Source organism: Bos javanicus, chromosome 4 (assembly GCF_032452875.1).
Source record: "Bos javanicus breed banteng chromosome 4, ARS-OSU_banteng_1.0, whole genome shotgun sequence".
NCBI lineage: Eukaryota > Metazoa > Chordata > Mammalia > Artiodactyla > Bovidae > Bos > Bos javanicus.
Window position 1 is genome coordinate 16,237,502 of NC_083871.1, and position 21,453 is coordinate 16,258,954.

The 21,453-nt window shown below is 37.5% G+C and overlaps 1 protein-coding gene and 1 pseudogene across 7 annotated transcripts in view; one reads left to right on the plus strand and one right to left on the minus strand.

Annotated features, from left to right (window-relative positions):
• Positions 1 to 4,826, plus strand: part of MIOS (meiosis regulator for oocyte development) — a 37,147-nt gene extending 32,321 nt beyond the window's left edge. For all 7 annotated transcript variants that reach the window (XM_061413529.1, XM_061413531.1, XM_061413534.1 and 4 more), the window contains exons 11-12: positions 3,355 to 3,484; positions 4,593 to 4,826. In XM_061413529.1, coding sequence (XP_061269513.1) covers positions 3,355 to 3,484; positions 4,593 to 4,689 — 227 coding nt within the window. In that variant the 3' untranslated portion in view covers positions 4,690 to 4,826. The remainder of the gene's footprint in view (positions 1 to 3,354; positions 3,485 to 4,592) is intronic.
• Positions 2,323 to 3,090, minus strand: LOC133245869 (pancreatic progenitor cell differentiation and proliferation factor-like; annotated as a pseudogene).
• Positions 4,827 to 21,453: the final 16,627 nt, after the last annotated feature.

Sequence of the window (21,453 nt, forward strand, 5' to 3'; positions counted from 1 at the left end):
TTAACAGTGTTTTAGTGCCTGTTTTTTCTAAGTACTAGAAATGTTACAGTAAACAAAACAGACAAAAATCCCTGCCCTTATAGAGCTTAACTTTTCGGTGTGATACATTTGTAAAAGTTAGATTATATATTAGTTTATTATTCTTCTTACTATCATCATTATTGTTATTGTTATTCTAGTTAGTGCCTAAGTGAAACTCTGGTTTCCCCTTACCTATTCTGTGGCACTTACCTTCATGATTTAATATAAATCTTTTAAATTTAAAAGCTGTTTGAGGGACTTTCCTGGCAATTGAGTGATTAAGACTCTGCTTCCACTGCAAGGGGTGCAGGCTCCATCCCTGGTGGGGACGTAAGATCGTGCATGCTGTTTGGCATGACCAAATATATACAATTTAAAAATAATTATTTTTAAAAATTGAAAAAATAAAAGCTGTTTGGATCTTTAAAAGCCTTCTCGCAGGGCAGTGAGGTAGTGCTGTTATTTTAAGCTTTATCAGAAGCCAAGACTTAATCTGTCCTGGATTCAGTCTGTTTTCTCTATGGATTAGAAGTTACAAAAACAAAGAGGAAATCACCAGTGAGAACTATACACAAAAGTATAAAATGCTTTATCCTTAAAGGTCTATATTTTCTTTCTCCCCTCTTCTCCTTCCTTTCATTATTAATCGTTTTTGTTAAGCTTTTAGGAAGAATTTCAGTGTGTATATATCTTAAATCCTTGAACCACCATTATATCCTTTCATTTTCATACCATTACAAAAAGAAATAAGTATATTAAAAAATTGTTTGCAAGACTGTCCTAGCAGTAGTATGATCAGCAATGACCCAGGTGAACTTCTGAATATAGCATTATGTCTTAATAGGTACACAGTTGCTTATTTAAGCTTAATATTTTTACTTTTCTATCCTTTTCTCTATATATGGTCATAAAATATTTTGATTTGCTGTTTTAGAACGAAATGAAACGTATTAAGGTGGCCAAAATTAAGGGAATGAGGATTTTTCAAGCATTGCAAGTTACATAAATGTGTGTGTGTGAATGTAAATGAATAACATTTTTCTTCCATTTCTTGTGGACTCTAGTACAGATGTATACAAATGTACTCATCACGTACTGTGATAAATCAGTCGTCAGTGAGTCTCCCACCCTGCTTAAGATAATACTGTCTGTACCAGTGCCTTGGGTCATTTCTGCCTGCCTCTTCACACCTCTATGGGCTCCTCTTCAAAGGTCACTACTGTCCTAAATCATCTATTAATTTCGTCTCTTGCTTGTCTGTGTAGTTTTATCACATATTTACTTTTGTCTGTGTTTTTAACTCTATAAATGAATCAAATGGCATATATCCTTTGACTTGCCGTTTTTATTCAAGTTTTCTTGGTTTTTAGTTTCAGCTGTGCTGATGAATGTAGTTGTGATTTATTCATTTTTATTACTACTTACCATTTATGACTGTAACACAAATTCTTCCATTGGACATTTGTTTCTTTCCAGATTTTTACTATTATGAACATTCCTGCATATTTCTCCTTTCACTATGCACAGAAGTTTCTTTAGTTCATTTTCATGGAAGCCAAGGGATTCCCTCGTGACTCAGTGTAAGGAATCTGCCTGCAAATCAGGAGACGTGGGTTCAGTTCCTGGACTGGGAAGATCCCCTGGAGAAGGAAATGGCAACCCATCCCAGTATTCTTGCCTGGCGAATATATGGGTAGAGGAGCCTGGCAGAGTACAGTCCATGGAGTCTTAAGAGTTGGACACGACACAGTGACTAAATCACCAGAGATTTGCTGAGTCATATTGTTTGCTAATGTTTTATTTAGGATTTTATGTCTGTTCAGGAGGGAGATTGGCCTATAATCTTCTTTTTTATGTTACCTTTGTCTGGTTTTGTTAGCAAAGTTATACCTGCCTTATGAAAGGCATTGGGGAATTTCCACTCTTTTCCTATACTTTGGAAAGGTGTGTGTGCGGGCTAAGTCCCTCCAGTTGTGTCTGACTCTGTGCAGCCCTGTGGACTGTACCCTGCCAGTTTCCTCTGTCCATGGGATTCTCCAGGCCCTGAAGTGGGTTACCATTTCGTCTTCCAGGGGATCTTCCCAACCCAGGGATCAAACCCACGTCTCTCATGTCTCCTGCACTGGCAGGTGGGTTCTTTACCACTAGTGCCAGTTGGGAAGCCCTGAAGTTTGTGTAGATGAAAATTACCTGTTCCTTCAATGTTTGGTAGAACTCACCTGTAAACCAAACTTGGTGTTTTCTTTATGAGAAGATTTTTAAACTACTGATTATTTCTCTAAAATTGTTAATTCGGATTACTTCTTTTTTTTTTTTTTTGCTCACTCCTGGAGTTTATTGTCCACTTGGTGCAAGGCACAGGGTCATGGGGTGTGAGGAAGGAGCGTTTGTGTGGCTCGGATAGCAGAGAGTGGGATTCTCTCAACTTCCTTTTTGGTGTTTTGCTGTTTTGATATTAAAAAGTGAACTGCTTCCCTTGACTGTAGCCTGCTTGGTCTTGGGGAGAGGAGGGGAAGGGAGGGTACAGGGCAGGGGGAGGAAGAGGGCTCTGAAGAGCCTAGCGCCTTGAAAGGAAGCCTGGCAGCTGGTGGTGGTCACTCAGGACGGGGGCCTGCAGTTGGTTTTGCCAGGCTGGCCGCTGGGCTGCTGCTTCCCCACAGCTTCCCGAGCCAGGTCACATGTGATCGTGCTGGTGGAGGCCTGGGCAGACTCCCGAGTGCTCTGGGGACTCCAGCACTGTGACCATGAACGGGAGAGTGGACTTCCCGAAGAAGAAGCTAGCCCACCAGTGTCCCGGGTCTGCTTTGGGGAGACCCGGGTGGTGGGGGATGACTTCCCCAGGGTACTCAGCACTTCCGCAGGAGCTGTTACTGGAAGTGGAGCCCAGGCGGCGCCGGTAGTAGTCGTGGGTGGCCACGAGCGAGCCGCTGGAGGGGATGGCTGCCATGCTCTTGCTTGCGGGCTAGTAGAAACCTCAGCGGCGACCCCTCCAGGGCCTCGGCGTGAGATCACAGACGGTGGGCACGGGGCGCTAGGCCACAGACCCCATCTGCATAAGAAAAAGCGGGAGGCCACTCCACAAACTAGACGCGAGGGCCCGGATTACTTCTTAGTAGGTTTGATAATGTCTGTTTTTCCACGTATTATTGACTATTAAAAATACAAGAAATTCTGGTTATTATTTTTCAATCTAAACTACATTCTAACATTAAAACTGCTATTTCAATATGAGGTGTGATTTGTATTTTGACATAAATTCAGATTTACCTTTTAAGAAATTTTGAATCAAGTATTATGCTATAGTTAATGAAGATCATTGTTTTTAACCCATAGGAGGATCCAAATCAGATGAAAAAGTAGACTTGAGCAAGGACAAAAAATTAGCTCAGTTTAACAACTGGTTTACATGGTGTCACAATTGCAGGCACGGTGGACATGCCGGACACATGCTTAGTTGGTTCAGGTAACCGGTACATTCCTTCTTTAGTAGGCTTGGGGTTACAGGAGGTAAAGCAGAGGGCCTTTTAAACACTTCAGGTTTATACAGCCAGAGGATGGATGGATTTGTTTTTTACTGTCACTTAAGTTAACACAGATGGCGCAGACATTTGTATCACTAGTTTGTATAATCTTAAACTATAAAATTAAATTTAAGAAACTTTAATAAATGTACGAGTTAAATGTATGAAAAGCATTATTTAACTTTATTTGGGGAGGATATATTTACAGTTTTTTACAACTGACTGAATATCCCATCATATATAATGTCTAGTATGTATGTGAGTTAAATGATAGAATACTTGTCAAACTCCTGTAATAGTTATCTTTTATATAAGCTTGTTATGTAGAAAATAAACATTTCATACAAAGGAGACTCAAGATTATATTTAACACTTACTTTGAGGGCTTCCCTTATAGCTCAGTTGGTAAAGAATCCGCCTGCAATGCAGGAGATCCAGGTTCAATTCGTGGGTCGGGAAGACCCCCTGGAGAAGGGATAGGCTGCCCACTCCAGTATTCTTGGGCTTCCCTTGTGGCTCAGCTGGTAAAGAATCCGACTGCAATGTGGGAGACCTGGGTTTAGATCCCTGGGTTAGGACGATCCCCTGAAGAAGGGAAAGGCTGCCCAGTCCAGTATTCTGGCCTGGAGAATTCCATGGACTGTATGGGGGTCCAAAGTCCGTGGGGGTCACAAAGAGTCGGACACACCTGAGCGACCTTCATTCTCACTTTGAGTGGTATCGGTGGCCCTGTCCGCTTCGTTGCTATAACGTTTGCACCCAGTTTGTCACATGGGCTTAAATCTAAACTCTGAGCACAGACTGTTATGGTCATAACTGTAAATGGGATATATTTAGAAAGTAAAGCTGTTCATTTTTCAGTAACTTTTCCCCCATGTTCAGCTTGGTGCTCATTTCTAGTTTAATGCTTTTGGTCTTCAGGTTTTAATTCCTGTATCTTTCCAAATGCCATTTTGAAAAATTGCATTATAGATATGAATAGGCTATAAGATAAATGTGTGTACGTATGTGTAGTTTAGATTTTTAACTGTGACTTGACTTGTGTTTCAGGGATCACGCCGAGTGTCCCGTGTCTGCATGCACGTGTAAATGTATGCAGTTGGACACAACAGGGAATCTGGTTCCCGCAGAGACTGTCCAGCCATAAAATGCTGTCACTTAAAGAGGAACCTTCAAGTGCAGAGCTTCCTAATAGATGTCCTTCGTAGCTCAGAAACATACCTCAGAACAAGTCACTCATGACTTTCCTGTAATGGGAAAATAAATCATTCTATCAAATCAGCAGTTTGATGTTTGAGTGATTTTGATGTACTTCACAGAGACAAATGCTGCTGAAATGAACATCAGGGTGTGAGCATGAATTCTGTTCAGTAGGTTGAAGATGTTCATTTTAGAAAGAACTTCCTCAGGTTTTGTTGAAATTATGAATGTTCTACAAGCAGTTTCTGGAATCACTAAGAACAGACCTTGAACCCATACCTGTTATGTTGAAATTGGATATCTTTCAGTAAAATCTGCACACTTTTGAAATAGAATAATATGAATAATTTAGTGGTTCAGACAGTAGTTTAAGCTCAACCATGCTTAGTTTCCTTTCAGATAATATTGTGGGTTTTTACTTTTAGAATTAGAAAGACCCCACACACACACACCCTACACTGGAGAATTATTTCTCAATGTATGATTGATACATATTTTTTAAGGAGTCTTTTCTCTCATACACTTTCATTTTAAGATAAATCTTTTGGCACTGACATTTACTGTCTTCCTAAGAAAGGTCAAAACTGAGAAAGTATCATATGACTTTTTCTCATATGAGGAGAAAAATATGCACCATTTTAAGGAAAAGTGTATAAAATTTTCCATTTCCACCTTTTGCTTTCCCAGTGTCCTGATATATCTTCTAAGGTTTCTTTCCCTGTTAATTTATCAACTTATGCTCATGATCTGGAAGCATTGTGCAGAATGCAGAGTTTGTACAAGGTTTTATGTGACCAACCATTCAGCATAATCTATATGTCCCTACTGTGAGAGCCCCTCTTGTAGAATATTCTGTTTTTTCAAAGGTAGATGGAGAAGTTGAGGAAAACAGAGTCACTTTGGAGACAATTTCATCTTTTTACATTTCTAAAAGTAAGTATATCTGGGCCAAAACAGGGACTTCATTTTAAAATTTTATTTTTTCCCTTTTCACAGCTAGATAGTTAAAAGAGAAATACAAAGATTTATAGCATCATCTGACATATGCAGAGGACTGAATTTCATAGTTGAAATTGTACTTTTAGAAAAATAAAAAGTAAGCCTGAAACTTAGATTTTGAAGAAGAAATATCTTTAAGAATTTTAGAAGCTTTTATGTTAGCAATTTTACCTGGTAAAACTAAGATCTATTAGATTAATTTGAGATAAGACCTCTAAGTCCTGAACAAAGGCAGATTCAATTTATTTTTTGTTTTGAGGTCTTTTTACAAAAGGTCCTTTTCTAGGAAAAAATTGCATATCTACAGTAAACATCTCATCAAGATGATCTTTTGTTTAAATCAAAGAACTGGAAGTGTGTGTGTGTGTGTGTGTATATATATATATATATATATATATATATATATATATTTGGTTTTTTTAAACAAAGATTGTTACTAAGGGGACTTTTTCTAATCTAAGCAAGTCTTCCTGATTTCACTTTATTAAAATATTACCTTTACCCTTAAAGTTGCTTCAGTTGAAGTGTTTCTTTCAGATTTACTCTGTAGTATGAAAAATTGGCTTTAATGTCAAACTGTCATATACGTTTTTATTTCTCCTTAGCTAAAGTAAGGTAAATTTTTTGAGTTGACGTTAAGGATGGGGTTATATCTAAAATATGTGTAATTTTTGGAAATACAATATAAGACATAAAGTCTGTTATATAATATGCTTGTTTATGACCAAAGGGTGACATTTTTACAAATAATTGTTTTAACCTATGTGTCAATCTCCTAATATTTTCTGTGATCTCAAATATTCCTGTAAGATGTTTATTATGCTTATTTTGCATCTCATTGTATGTAGACCATGAAAACAGGTTAATTTTTCATTTTTATTAGTAGTTCACTAATATTTGGGTTTAGAAAATGCAAGATTTTACGTAAACATGTTAAATAGAGGTGTTTAATAAAGATGTTTTTATTATTAAAAAAATTGAAGTCAATACATCTAATCTAGAAATTGTGTATGACCACTCTGCAAATAATACAGTAAGATAATATCTGTTATTTTGGTGGCAAATTTGATGCTTAATATTAGAAGTAACTTTTTGTCAACTCTGTTTTTCAGCTTTCCAGAATGATGATGATTCTTTAAAATGGTACATTTTAAAAGTATCTTTGCATTGTCAGTGCTACACACAGTAAGTATTAGAGTTAGGAACAGTGTAGTTCTGCGCTTAATTGCATGGCTGAATGTAATTTCAGTCACTCATTTGCAGATATTCCAAGTATGGGCTTTGAAATTTAAATTATAATCCTAGCCCGTGTCTTAGCTAAGTGACCTAACCTTTTTGAGCTTCAATTTCCTAATACATTCCTCCTTCATAGGGTAATTGGGAGTGTTAGGTTATGAAATAAACATGGAGTGTTATATCTTTGTCACAGAATGCTCTGTAAAAGTAGTGCTTAACAGTCATTGTTACCTAATCTTTATTGGTTACAGTGGCAACCCACTCCAGTACTCTTGCTTGGAGAATCCTATGGGCGTAGGAGCCTGGTAGGCTGCAGTCCATGGGGTTGTGAAGAGTTGGACACGACTGAGCGACTGAGCGATTTCACTTTTCACTTTCCTGCATTGGAGAAGGAAATGGCAACCCACTCCAGTGTTCTTGCTTGGAGAATCCCAGGGATGGGGGAGCCTGGTGGGCTGCTATCTATGGGGTCGCACAGAGTCAGACACGACTGAAGCGACTTAGCAGCAGCAGCAGCAGCAGCATGTGTCAGTACATTTTAATTAAATGTGGTATACTTTAAACAAAGAATCTACATTCCTCTTAGTAGTGAAAATTTCCCAAGGGCTTGTTTTTCCAATTCTGAATCAATACAAATCTTTCTTTTGAGATAGAACTTTACTACTTTTGTTTATCTTGTATTTTGAATATTACTTCTTCCCTATATGAAGAAGTCCTCTGAATAACCACCTAGGATTTTAGTGTGATAGAAGAGGGAACCCAGGGATGAAAATTAAGATTTGGGTCAATCTACACAGCTAACTGCTAACTCTTGAAAACTTGAGGTTGTTTTCATATCTATGTTCAACTCTTAAATCCTGGCCTTCATAGGAGAAAATATCCAGGATTTTCTCAGTATAATCCTTTCTTTACTGCCATTCTTTTATACTTGATGTTCATTTAAGTTAACATTTTGGGATAGTGGTGGTAATAAGGAAGTACACTGTGAAGTCTGTTTTCCCTTGGGATAGCTATAATTAAAACATGTGGGCACTGAGCAGTTGTACATGTCTAACATCTGTTGAGATAGAGGCATCCGAGAGAAGGGGAAGGCTTGTTGGATGTTGGTTCAACATCCCTGTATGAGGGCCTGTGACCACAGGGCCGTGGCAGAGGTGGGGCTAACTCTCCTAGCCACTCCTTTTCCATTACATCATCTGCATATTTTGCTCTCTTCCCCCACAATTGTGTAGGTTACTTTGCTGATTATAAAAAAGCATTTTATGAAAATATTAATCTTTATAAAATACTGATTTTTTTCTAGAGTATATAGACATAAGGAAAGTTTGCCAAATATTTTTAAAAGCTAGCATAATCCAGGTATCAAATGAATATAAATTGCTAAAACAACTGATTTCACTTAGGAATATTTACGATAAATTCATAAATAAAGTGAATATCTGCTTCCCTGGTAGCTCAGTCATAAAGAACCTGCTTACTAATGCAGGAGATGTGGGTTTGATCCCTGGGTTGGGAAGATCCCCTGGAGAAAGAAATGGCAACCCACTCCAGTATTCTTGCCTGGGAAATCTCCTGGACAGAGAAGCCTGGCGGCCTGCCGTCCATGGAGTCACTAAAGAGTTGGACAGAACTCAGTGACAAAGCTAACAACCACCAAGTGAATATCTAATCCCACAGTATATTACTGAGAATAGTAGTTACTATTGGTGCTTTTTATATGCCGGGTACCATGCACATGTCGTGTTTTAGGCCTCACGGTAGCCCTGTGAGGCAGATTCACTGTTACTGTTCCCATTCTACACATGAGGTGGTTAAGGGGTAGGGACGCTGGGTCACATGTCCTGGGTTACACAGCTAATTATAGCAGAGCCAAGACTTAGACACCAGTAGTCTGACTTCCCAGTCTGCACTTCTCATGTTTTATACTTCTCTGTCCTACTTTATGGGCTGTGTGTCAGAAGATAATCCACCACGACAAAGGAGGGTTTACTATATTTAGTATTTATACACCCAAAGAGAAAAACAAACAAACATGTCAGTGGCTTTTGGATACAAAAAGCAGTTGGTAAAATCTAAAAATTGGTTCCCGATCTGTACTTTCATTTTGTTTTTAATCATGAAAAGGAAATATTTCTCCTCCATTTTTCCCTGTCCAATTTTATTGTCTGTCTCAAATAGCCAATATAAACATAGTGAGGAAATCCTAAACTCCTTCCCATTATAGACTAGCATAAACCAAGTATTATGTGGTTCCCACAGGTTCTGCACACAGCAGTGCAGAAGAGGAGAGTGGGTGAAGGCACAGCTTCTTTTCCAAGTCCTTAAGGTTTGGTGAGCAGAAATACCAGAAACTGAGAAGGCAAGCGAACTGGCAAGCTGCAACATGCATACGAATAAGACCCTTAATTCACAATGTTTTCAAGTCCATAAGGAAAAGACACAAGTGGTTAATATTTAATCAAGGATTTGTACAGTCAAAATGGCCAATAAATATTAAGATGGTAATAAAGTAATGATAATTAAAATGACAAAAGGATACTGTTCACTTGCCAGTATGGATTAGAATAATATGCGTTTCCATGTGTTTTCATACGGGAAAGGGACATTCTCAGATAACTTGTAAGAGTATATTATTAGTACAAGTTTTCCTGAGGACAATGAGTAATATATATCAAAAGTCTTAAAAAGCTTCATACCCTTTGACAGATGGATTTGGGAGTATTTTCTGGGAGATTAATTGGATAAGTGCACAAAAGTATATGTTTTTATGAATGATCACATTGTTTATAATAAATTGGAAATCTATATGTTCAATAATAAGAGTAAAGAAATTGTCACATACATATAAGCTATTGTTTGTGAGGGATACTCACAAACTATTCAAATAGTTTGGGTGTTTTTATTGACAAAGTGACATAATATATTTATAAATGGAGGGAAAGGCAAGTTACAGGATAGTCTGTATGGAATATATTTGCATGGAACACTGTAGGAGAGTATTTACAAAATTCTAACACTGGTCATCTTTCAAGAGTAGGATTTTAAGTGGCGTTTTTCTTATCTGCATCTTCTAGTTTTTCTGCAATAAGGATGAATATATAAATAAATATGTATATCACAACACCTTTTGTGTAATCAGTCGCTCAGTCATGTCTGACTCTTTGCCATCTCATGGAATGCAGCCCGCCAGGCTCCTCTGTCCATAGAATTTTCCAAGCAAGAATACTGGAGTGGGTTACCCTTTCCTGCACCAGGGCATCTTTGGGAAGATGGAGCCAGGGATCAAGCCTACATCTCTTGCATCTCCTGCCTTGGCAGGCCAGTTCTTTACCACTAGTGCCACCTGGGGAACCCCATCACACACACCTTACTGGCTTTTATAAAAATTACCCATGACCTGGTGTCTTGTTTTTACCATAATAAATTATTATCTGAGGTGAAGACACTTGCTATAAGGTATTATGAAAAATCAAAACATTTAATTGTTTAGAAAACATTTTTCTAGATTTCATATTCTACAGTAATATATAGGAATAATAAACAGATGCACTTCTTTCTCTTAATCGTCTCTTTCATCATATTTGGAAAAAGTGCATTTAGTTCTCCATTTAACACAGTGGAAAATGGGTCCATAAGGTAATTCTGACTTTCCTGAGGTAGTTTGGTTCAGTCGCTCAGGTCTGACTCTTTGCGACCCTATGCAATGCAGCACGCCAGGCCTCCCTGTCTGTCACCAACTCCCACAGTCCACCCAAACTCGTCCATTGAGTCAGTATTGAGTCAGTGATGCCATCCAACCATCTCATCCTCTGTCGTCCCCTTCTCCTGCCCTCAATCTTTCCCAGCATCAGAGTCTTTTCAAATGAGTCAGCTCTTCTCATCAGGTGGCCAAAGTATTGGAGTTTCAGCTTCAACATCAGTCCTTCCCATGAACACCCAGGACTGATTTCCTTCAGGATGGACTGGTTGGACCTCCTTGCTGTCCAAGGGGCTCTCAAGAATCTTGTCCAACACCACAGTTCTAAAGCATCAATTCTTCTGTGTTCATCTTTTTTTATAGTCCAACTCTCACATCCATACATGACCACAGGAAAAACCATTGCCTTGACTAGACAGACCTTTGTTGACAAAGTAATGTCTCTGCTTTTTAATATGCTGTCTAGGTTGGTCATAACTTTCCTTCCAAGGAGTAAGTGTCTTAATTTCATGGCTGCAGTCACCATCTGCAGTGATTTTGGAGCCCCCCAAAATAAAAGTTAGCCACTGTTGCCGCTGTTTCCCCATCTATTTGCCATGAAGTGATGGGACCAGATGCCATGATCTTCGTTTTCTGAATGTTGAGCTTTAAGCCAACTTTTTCACTCTCCTCTTTCACTTTCATCAGGAGGCTCTTTAGTTCTTCACTTTCTGCCATATGGGTGGTGTCATCTGCATATCTGAGGTTATTGATATTTCTCCTGGCAATCTTGATTCCAGCTTGTGCTTCATCCAGCCCAGTGTTTCTCATGATGTACTCTGCATATAAATAAGCAGGGTGATAGTATACAGCCTGGACATACTCCTTTCCCTATTTGGAACCCATCTGTTGTTCCATGTCCAGTTCTAACTGTTGCTAAGGTAGTGCTATATCATTAATGACTTTATTTCAATCTTCTCTCTCCTAGATGTTCCTCATGATGTTTCCTGACTCCTGTATTTTGGCTCTGGGCCTGTGGCTGTACATCTGTCTTTTGTATTTAGAAATCAGATGATTATTGTCCAATCCAGGCTAGAGTGCATTTTACTCAACTCATTTCCAGTAATTTAAGAAGATACTGATATTTAAGTGCTGAATTCTGGACATTCCTGCATGTCTATGCTTCCAGCAAACAACCAGGCATTAGCATGCTTACATGTGCTGGACACTCAAAGGTTATGATTTCAAAGGGTTGATGGCACCACCGTTGCCTTGGAGGAGCTGTCTAATGGATGAGGTAGACATGAGCATTGTTTTCAGCAGACTCAAATTCACTCAGATTAATATTTGTAATTGCTAGAAAGAGTATCATAATAGCATCTTGTCTCTCTCGGTAGGCCAAAATACATGTCAGTTTATTTAATTTTCTAATTTTGGACTTTCAAACTTATTTTCTAATTAGAAATAATTTGAGGAAGTAGAGGTCCATTACATTTTTCAAAAATGCAATTTTCTTGCTGATCTATTAATAGTATAGTATTTTTAAATGTTTTACTAAGAAGGTAATTTTAGGATTAAAGGATAATTTATGTAATGTCAAATAGCAGTAATAATAGTAATTCAGTGGATACAGTTCTTTCATCATTCAATTTGTGAAAAGCATGTTGCCATAACTTAATTTCATGACTGGAAATTGATATAGGAATCTAGTTAGGCTTTTAAAATATAAAGTCATAAAGACAAGAGTAGTCTAAAGAGCATTTGAAGGGAGTAATGTATCATAAATTTGAAAGAGGCATTTTCACAGAAAAGCATGCAAATTGTTAGTCTTACGTCTTTTTGCATGAGTAATATTAGCTCCACTTTATATATATATATATATATACACACACACACACACACATACACACACATATACATACATGGGGGAGAGGGTAAGTGGGAGTATGTGGGGATGTGTTTGCAAGAAAGTCTGGAGCTTGAGATGGCAAATGTCAAAATTCATGTTTGTTCACATTTTATTACATTGCAGCCAGATACTTGGTTGATGACAGTTTAAGAAGTTGCCACTACCAAACGTGGTAGGTAAAACTAAGTATCCTTCTTAGTATTAAGTAATTTGATAGCTGATTATTTTATAGTAAAAATTTGTTGCAGAGTTCCTGTGCTACACATGTTAGTTATATCAAAGGAAAAGTACTTTCCTCATCAATTTTGGAATTTGTATTATTCATTAAGCACGTATACTTAATATTTGTACAATATGAGTGTGTAGCTTTATGGCACATAAATGTCCCCCAAGTACGATGAAGATGTTTAATTTGTGGAGCAAAATATTCAGCAACTTGATAAGTGTGGGGAAGTTAGTATGTTTTCTCATCTTAAATATTCTGATCTCCTTACCTTCTTCAAAAATGGAATGCAAGGTCAGTTGTGACTCTTAGGACAAACGCACCGTTTTTAAAAGATAGATAAATTTCTGAAATACATGGAATTCTTTTTGAAAAAGTGTATATAATTCTCCCAGTGAATTTTAAGATGCTGCTGGCTTCCAGAAGAGAATTTCTTAAGTCTGGGAACATTATTTTCCACTGGAAGCATAACACATAAACTATAGATAAGCTGGGGCAGGTTCTGAAGGTCATTTCTTTTGGTAACATTGTTCACCTAATTTGGTGAACATACAGTGTTTTTAAGTCTATTTCATTGAATTCCGTTTACCTGTGTCTTCAGAAAATAGTTGCATGAATTATAGAATACATCTGTTCCTTCTAGAGATCTGAGGAGCTTAAAATGTGTTTTACCCTTACTGCTGATAAAACATATACTGTGCAGATAAATGAACCAAGAAGTTATTAATACCTTTTCTGCTTTGCCTCTTTTATTTCTCAGTTCTTTTAGAGTTCACTCCCAATATTCAGGATTCTACAGATTTCTAAATAACCTTTCCAGTATCTTACATTAAAGTTTGAGGAGTATATATTTTCTCAAACAGAGATGTCTGAGCAGAGTGAGAATGAATTCTCATAGAACAAAACTTGCCAAGCATATGTGATGGAACTGTAGGAAAAAAGAGCCTAACTCTAATTTTCAGTAAAGCTTAAAAATAGCTACACTGTTATTATGTATGAGGCCTGACAATTGACATTTCTCATTTTGGCAGCATTCACCTACAGCCCCCTGTCAGGAAATGAATGTGTTCATCTCCAGGGTAAATGATTAATGAGCTGTCTATCATTTCCACTCCTTTGTACCAAGTGGTAGAGGCTTCCCTTGATCATATTGCAGCCATCAGCGTCATTACTGAAATGGACTGTGCCTTGAGAGGGTTATACTAGACTAATAGATTAGCATTTAAATAAAGAATTAACTTATGGCATTAAAAATTAAAAAAAAATTATCCCTTCAGAGTCACTCTGTCACACCTGATAAGGTTGTTCTGTTTTGTTTTTGCTGATCAGCCACCGTCGTAAAACCTTAGCTTGAGCAAAGAAGGATGGAAAAAGGCATAGAGGTCAAGTTGTTCTTGTTTTGAGTACATTGCAGTAAGATTTCCACACTTTTCACTCTTTATTAATCATTGTCATGTTGTATGAAATACATTTATGAAATTATGCAACTTGCATGCAATGATGAACAGTAAACTTGGCAAAGTATTGTGTTTAGAGAAAAAGTGAAAGGGTAAAGACATGTTTGAAAGGCCAGAATTAGTCCAGAAAAGAAAAAAGTTGGAGGATAGAGATTGACAAATGATACTCAGATACAGTGAAGTGAAACTTTTCTAATTTTTGAGCAAGCAGATGTGAGAATGAGGAGATAAGAGCATTGTAATTCAGGTGTCTTGATGATGTCTTCATTTCTAAAACAGATGGCAGAGCATGAGGGTCTGTAGAGGCCTAGAAAAAAAGTGACAGCTTATAGTTTTGGTAAAGCGATATACCCAAAGCAAACAGCTGAAACTCAGAACTTCTAGTTTGGCATCTCCATCCACTCCTGGAATAACTGCCTGAGAGTTCTCAGTATTACTGAATTTAAACTTCCCCCTCAGCTGCTTTTGTCTTCCAGCATATGACTCTCTTCATTCCCCTATATTTTCCCACTGTTTCCTGTCTCTGCTCTCTTCTGATTTTCATGAGACCAACTGTTTAATCTACTTCTGGATTAAGACAACTTCTTGAAATTATATTGGTCACCCAATCAAAGTGCACGTCATTTTCTTTACAGCTGAAACGGGTTGTACAATGAAATGTAGCCATCCCTGGTTTTTCTCAGTCCGTCTGCTTTCAGCCTACACTGATTAAGATTCTAGTAGTTCGGCTGTGGGCGATGGTGGTGTGCGTTTTCATCTTTTTTCTGGTCTGTGTGTATTTTAAGAAGCTGGAAAAGGCAGCTTTGAGTACTGCTAAGTAGAGGACAGTTTTACCTAACAAGAGATTGATATAAATGAGACTTGTATTTTGGAAAGTGGGCAGAATATGGTTACAGTAAGAGGAAACAGTTTTGTGATATGAAAAAACATGGGAACATGAATTATGCAAGTGGACCAATAGCAAAACTTCCTTTATATGTTAAAATTCACCATTGACAAGTGACTCTCAGTTACCAGGAGATGAACAGATTAGGCTCAGGTGTGCTCCAGCTGGAGCTGGGTGCGTGACCACACCCTTCTTTACCCTGACACAAGTTGCTTATCAATTACCCTCTTTTTCTCAGAAACTTTTTCTGCTTTGTTTTGGAGGCATCAACTACCAACTGGTCATTCACTGGTTTGCCATTTTTAGCTCCAAAATTTGGTATGCTCTGACCAATTTTTATTCAAATGTGTGAGTTAAGACTAACAATTCATGATTTTAAATATTTCCTGAGTCATTTTTGTCTGTGTACTGAGTCCAGCTAAGTAGAAATTACCTATTTCCAGGTTGTAGTATTATATATAGTATATATAATTGTAGCATATTATTACAGTTATATGTACAATATACAAATGTAATACATTGTAAATAAATAATATTGTATAAATGTTATACAGTGTTTGTTATAAAATATTATTTTACAATGTGTATTTTAATATGTTTAATATATTCAATAAAACTCTTATTTGCATGCCTGCATGCTTATGAATGGAAATGAATAAATTTGTTTCCTAGGAACAAGTTTCCATAGCTCATAAACACTTAAGTATTTCTCATCAGAGCTCTAGAAGTTTTTCCCTAAACAAAGCAGTCTTTGTCTTTTTCATGACATAGTTTTTCTGTTTTAGCATACGTCAGTTTTGAAGTCTGTAATCTGCATTATATATAGCCTGCAGGTTGTGAGTGAGGTAGCCACTTTCTCCTTTACTGGAAAGGGGAATGTTTTCCTGTGCCACCATGTAATTTGCTTTGCAACAATTATTGCTGTTTGTAACCAGATCTTCTGATCACAAGACACATGTAGCTGAATTTAGAATCTGAAGAGAACACAGAAGGCAGCATGACTGCTTCTAAATGTCATTGATTCAATGATTTTAACTCATAAAAAATTTTAAAGTTCAAATGCATGAATCCAAATTATTCATTTCTGAAATGTACTTTAAATAAATTCGGCAGTGTTCTGTTGTTGCAAATGGTTGTCTATGCATGAGTTTATTTTCCCAAGTCTCTGCAGTTTCCTAACGTTTCCAGTGAGACAGTTTATCAGACTACTTATCTCTAGATTCTGTTTTAAAATTATAGAAGCCAAATGTCATGGATTCCAGACTTTGTAAGGAGTCCACACCTAGAAGCATGCCATGCTTTATAATCCTTTCTAGCCCTTCGATTAAGGAATCATAGAGGTAAATGTAACTGGTTCTTTTACCAATTATTGCAGATGAAGTTTACAAATGTTTCTTTGTCTACCCCTTTTTTGGTCTGTTTTTTTCTTTAAGCGCTGAAAGAATCAAACAGGGAAACATTATTTTTGTTTAAGCTATCTTAGGTATAGTTTTTGAGTTCAAATGTACCGGCAATTGTATTTTCCCTGTTTTTTTTTTTTCGCTTAAACTATGTTCTTACATTTGTACCTCAAATAGGTTTATGTTATAAAATAGAAGGAAGAAAGCAACACAGAGCGTATTTTATTCATCTTGAAATGATATTTTAACGTTTTCTCTACAAAGGTTAATATTCCTGTGACAAATGATGGTAATCAATTGACTGTCCCGTTCTACCGCCACTGAAATTTACATTTAGGAAAGTCACATTGTATGAGTTCATGATGAGAAAACAGGGAAAGAATAGAAGGCATTGCAGTTGTCTTAAATTCTTTTTTTGGAAACAAGTGGGGTAAAAATATATACAGATCGTATCTCATCTTGAGTCGTTTTCATGGCTTAATTATACCACTGAGAGTGAAGGAAATTGCCCAGTGGGTCAGTTCCACTAGGTCACTGAGTTCTAAAAGAAAGAGAAGTCAACAAGTTCCCCTGGTTTGGAGGCCGTGATTCTAATTCCTAGGTCCTCCCTTGATCCATAATATGTTCATATGGAAAACATTTAATAATTTCTGAGGAGATTTCAAGATGAGGCAGCTCCTAGACCACTGTCTGCCTTTCATAAATGGTGAAATACATGACTGACTAAGGCTTACCATCTCTGAGCCAAATTAAAAGAACAATTGGCTCACTAGGACCCTGATCACTTAAAAGATGAATCTCTTTAAAGAAATGTATTTTCTCATCAGGTCTAATGTTTTCATAACACTTAAGCTTCCTCAAAAGCTAAAGAAAAATATTAAAATATTTAAGTGAAATGTGATAGTATTTTTGATTTTCTATAGAGTTATGCTAAATTCATTTAATGCAGTTTGGCTTTAAATAATCATTGTACATTAAGTGAATTAATGAAAATAAATGTTAAGATCTAAATAATATTAATTTCCAAAATGAATATCTAAGGTAAAAATAATGTTAAATTAACTAGCTTTTTAACTAGCGTTTATTCAGTAGAAGAATTTCTCCTTACTGATTATCCCTCAAGATTCAGGGTGACAAGATACCAAGATCTTTCATTGAAACTATTTTTTAAAACCTATAATTATAAAATTTATAATTATAAATTTTATTGCCTCAATATAACATTTTCGGGTGAGAGAGTCTTCTTACCAGCCAAGATAATTGCCTTATTTTCCTGGGGAATATTTTAACGTTGTGTGAAAAGTGAATAGTCTTTTTAAAAGGGGGCTACTTAAGTCACAGTGTCATCAGTGGCATTGCCCGATACTTTTTCCACTGCTTACTTATTTTCCTTCTAGCTTATGATACTTGGGCTTCCCTGGTGGCTCAGACAGTAAAGAATCTGCCCACAGTATGGGAGACCTGGGTTCAATCCCTGGATTGGGAAGATTTCCTGGAGGAGAGCATGGCAACCCACTCCAGTATTCTTGCCTGGAGACTCCCCATAGACAGAGGAGCCTGGTGGGCTGCAGTCCATGGGATCACAGGGAGTTGGATACGACTGAGCGACTAAGCACAGCACAGCGCTCAAGAGTTTGAGAACTGGCTCAAAGCCTTCTCAATTTTGCATCTTAAATACTGTATTATATAGAGTCCACAGGGATTGTTGTTCTTTACTCACCCACCTACAGAAGCAATCTGGTTTAAAGAATCATTTTTCATATGTGAAAGCACTGCGTACGTGTGTGCTGTCGCTTCAGTCATGTCTGACTTTTTGCAACCCGACCCCGTGGGCTATAACCCACCAGGCTTCTCTATCCATAGGAATCTCCAGGCAAGAACACTGGAGTGGGTTGCGATGCCCTCCTCCAGGAGATCTTCCAGGCTCAGGGATCGAACCCATGTCTCTTATGTCTCCTGCATTGGCAGGCGGGTTCTTCAGTCCAAATCTTAACCATGAGGAAATACTAGAACATAAGACCTGCTTCTGACACTTGATAATAAGTAAAGAAGAAACAATGGCATGCTAATAACAAATTTAATCCTTTCCCCCAAGATGAATGTATTACACCATTAATTGTTCATAGCCTACACCTCTGGTCTTAATTAGCCATCTCAAAACCCTATACTGTAGGTCAACTGAGGTCATAAATAACATAAGAGGATTAACTTAAACCAACATCACAATTAGAAAGTAACTCAAAACATATGCTTTATTAAATACTCTAGATTTAGCATCTTTTTATGAGTGAGAACCTGTGGTACTAGGATTCTTAATTTTCTTTCTTTCATGGAATTGATCAGAATCAAATTCCATGTGAATTAATTAAGAGAGGAAACCAAATTGGAGTTTCACTAAATAGAAAATACAGAATTTGATTGTTCTTAATCATAGTAGATTTCTTTAAAACCTTAGGCCAGTTAAATATTAAATAGTTCTGAGTTGAGACATCTTTGGAAATTATGCTAAACTGCCATGGATTGAAATTTCAGAAGGCAAGGACTTTGTAACTCTAGGAATTAGCCCAAGATTAAAATAATTGTTGAGTGACTTAAATGAATATTAAGTTAATACCTTAAAAGACAACTCAAAATTCTTTAAAGTCAGTAATACCAGTTTATCACTCAAAGTGCTTAACTCACCCAGTGAAGAGATGTTTTCAGAGTTGTTTTAATTTTGTCTTTGTCAGGTGAAAATTAAAAAATCATCTGAAAAGCATCTGTAAGATTATGACTGATGACAACCTTTTTATAGCTCATTATTCCTCATGGTAGATTCTGGGTGATATTCCTTTTAGAGAAAAGTTTGGTTGTCATGGTGAATTTAAGTTATCAAAATTCTGTGGCCTATTTCCTACTCTTCCTGGCTTCTCAGGAACACTTGGACCTAAGTTTAAAGTCTTAATTTTATTTCCTGTTGAGTGTTCTTATAGTTGTTACCTCCTTTTATTGATATGTTTTCCCTTTTTATTTTTGTAGCCTCGTTCTTTTTAGAAATGTGTGATATATGTTAGTAATATCAGTCTTTTATTCTCAGTCCTCATCTTCAGTTCTTTGAGTTTTCAGCATCATTGACTTCTCTTTGAAACTCTTCCCTAGCAGTTCATGATATTCCTTCAGTGGATAAATACTTAGCAAGCGCTTACTAGGTGTCAGGCACTATTGGGGTCCTTCTCCTGATTCACACTGCTGTTCCATAAATGCACGTTCCCCCGGGTTTTGTCACGGATTCTGTGGTTTTCTTCCTCAGGATGCTGTCCCTGATTTAGGAACACATTCCCCTACTTGAAAGTGCTGGGGCCAGATGTGCTTCAGGATTCAGAGCTTTTTTATTTTAGAAAAGTGAGAGAGGGTATATTTACTATATGTTATGAAACATCCTTCCCAGAGCGGCAGTACTCTCTAATCAAACATGGTAATACTTGTGCAGTGAAGCTTAGGAATATTTCCAGAAGTCAGATAAAGACCACGAAGTAGCCTCACTACAGTTCTTACCAGGTTTTGTTGCCAAATGCATTTAGCCCCCAATTTGGGAAAAGTGGGTTTCGAACTGTTAAGAAATTTTGAAATTGCAGATAAGGCATTGGTAGATCTTCTTAAACTCTAAATATTAGGCAGGTTGCAACTCAAATCTCTGTCTGGTCCTACTTTTCCAAATATCTTGTGGACATCTTCACACAAGGGCCTGTTAAATACTTAAATTTGTATTGAAGTGAAAATATTGCCTCCTCACCTGTTGATCTCATCCTGGGTTCTTACCTTGTTTGACTCCTGGCATCATCACTCACTGAGTCCTGTGGAATCCATTATAATATATCCTCAACTCTTGGCCTGCTGTCCCTTGTCACTTCACTGAATTATGGTTCAGGCCTTCATTGCCTCTCTTCTCAGCTTTGTGGCTTCTCAAACCAGGGTGCATGGACTAATTTATTTATACACTAGATAGCATCACCAACTCAATGGACATGAATTTGAGCAAAGTCCAGGTGATAGTGGAGGACAGAGGATCCTGGTGTCTGTAGTCCATGTGGTCGCAGAGTCAGAAACGACTTAGTGACTGCTGCTGCTGCTGCTAAGTCACTTCACTCGCGTCTGACTCTGTGCAACCCCATAGACGTCGGCCCACCAGGCTCCACCGTCCCTGGGATTCTCCAGGCAAGAACACTGGAGTGGGTTGCCATTTCCTTCTCCAATGCATGAAAGTGAAAAAGTGAAAGTGAAGTCGCTCAGTCGTGTCAGACTCTTTGCGACCCCATGGACTGCAGCCTACCAGGCTCCTCCGTCCGTGGGATTTTGCAGGCAAGAGTACTGGAGTGGGGTGCCATTGCCTTATCTGGACTTAGTGACTGAATAACAACAAATGTTAGACATTGGGAAATACAGACAAGACAGGTTTTTAAACTACAAGTTCATCTGTAAGAGCCTCTTGGTGGGGAAGGCTAGTAGAATGTGTGTGTTTGTTGCTCAGTTGTATCTTATTCTGCAACTAGTAAAGGACTGACTTACTAAATTAAGAAACACTTGGCACATGGGTATTTTTCATCCATTAAAAAGGATGAGATAGCTCAATATCTCAATTTCCAAGACTTATTAAAGGAAAAATGCATGTTGTAGGGCAGGATATTGAGGTCCTATAGATAGTTTATGTAGAGGAAATTCTGGAAAGCAGCCCACCAATCCATAGTAGCAGCATCTTTGGGGAGACAGTGGGAAATTTACTTTCTGATTTTTATAGTGTTACAAATATAATAAAACTACATATGTATATATAATTTCTTAATCCAAAAAAGAAAAAAAAGGTTATGAGCAAGTTAAGTGTGATGAGAGGACTATAACATAATGTAACTAACTCTGCTTGCTCATGTTTGGGAAAGCTTAGAGAATGT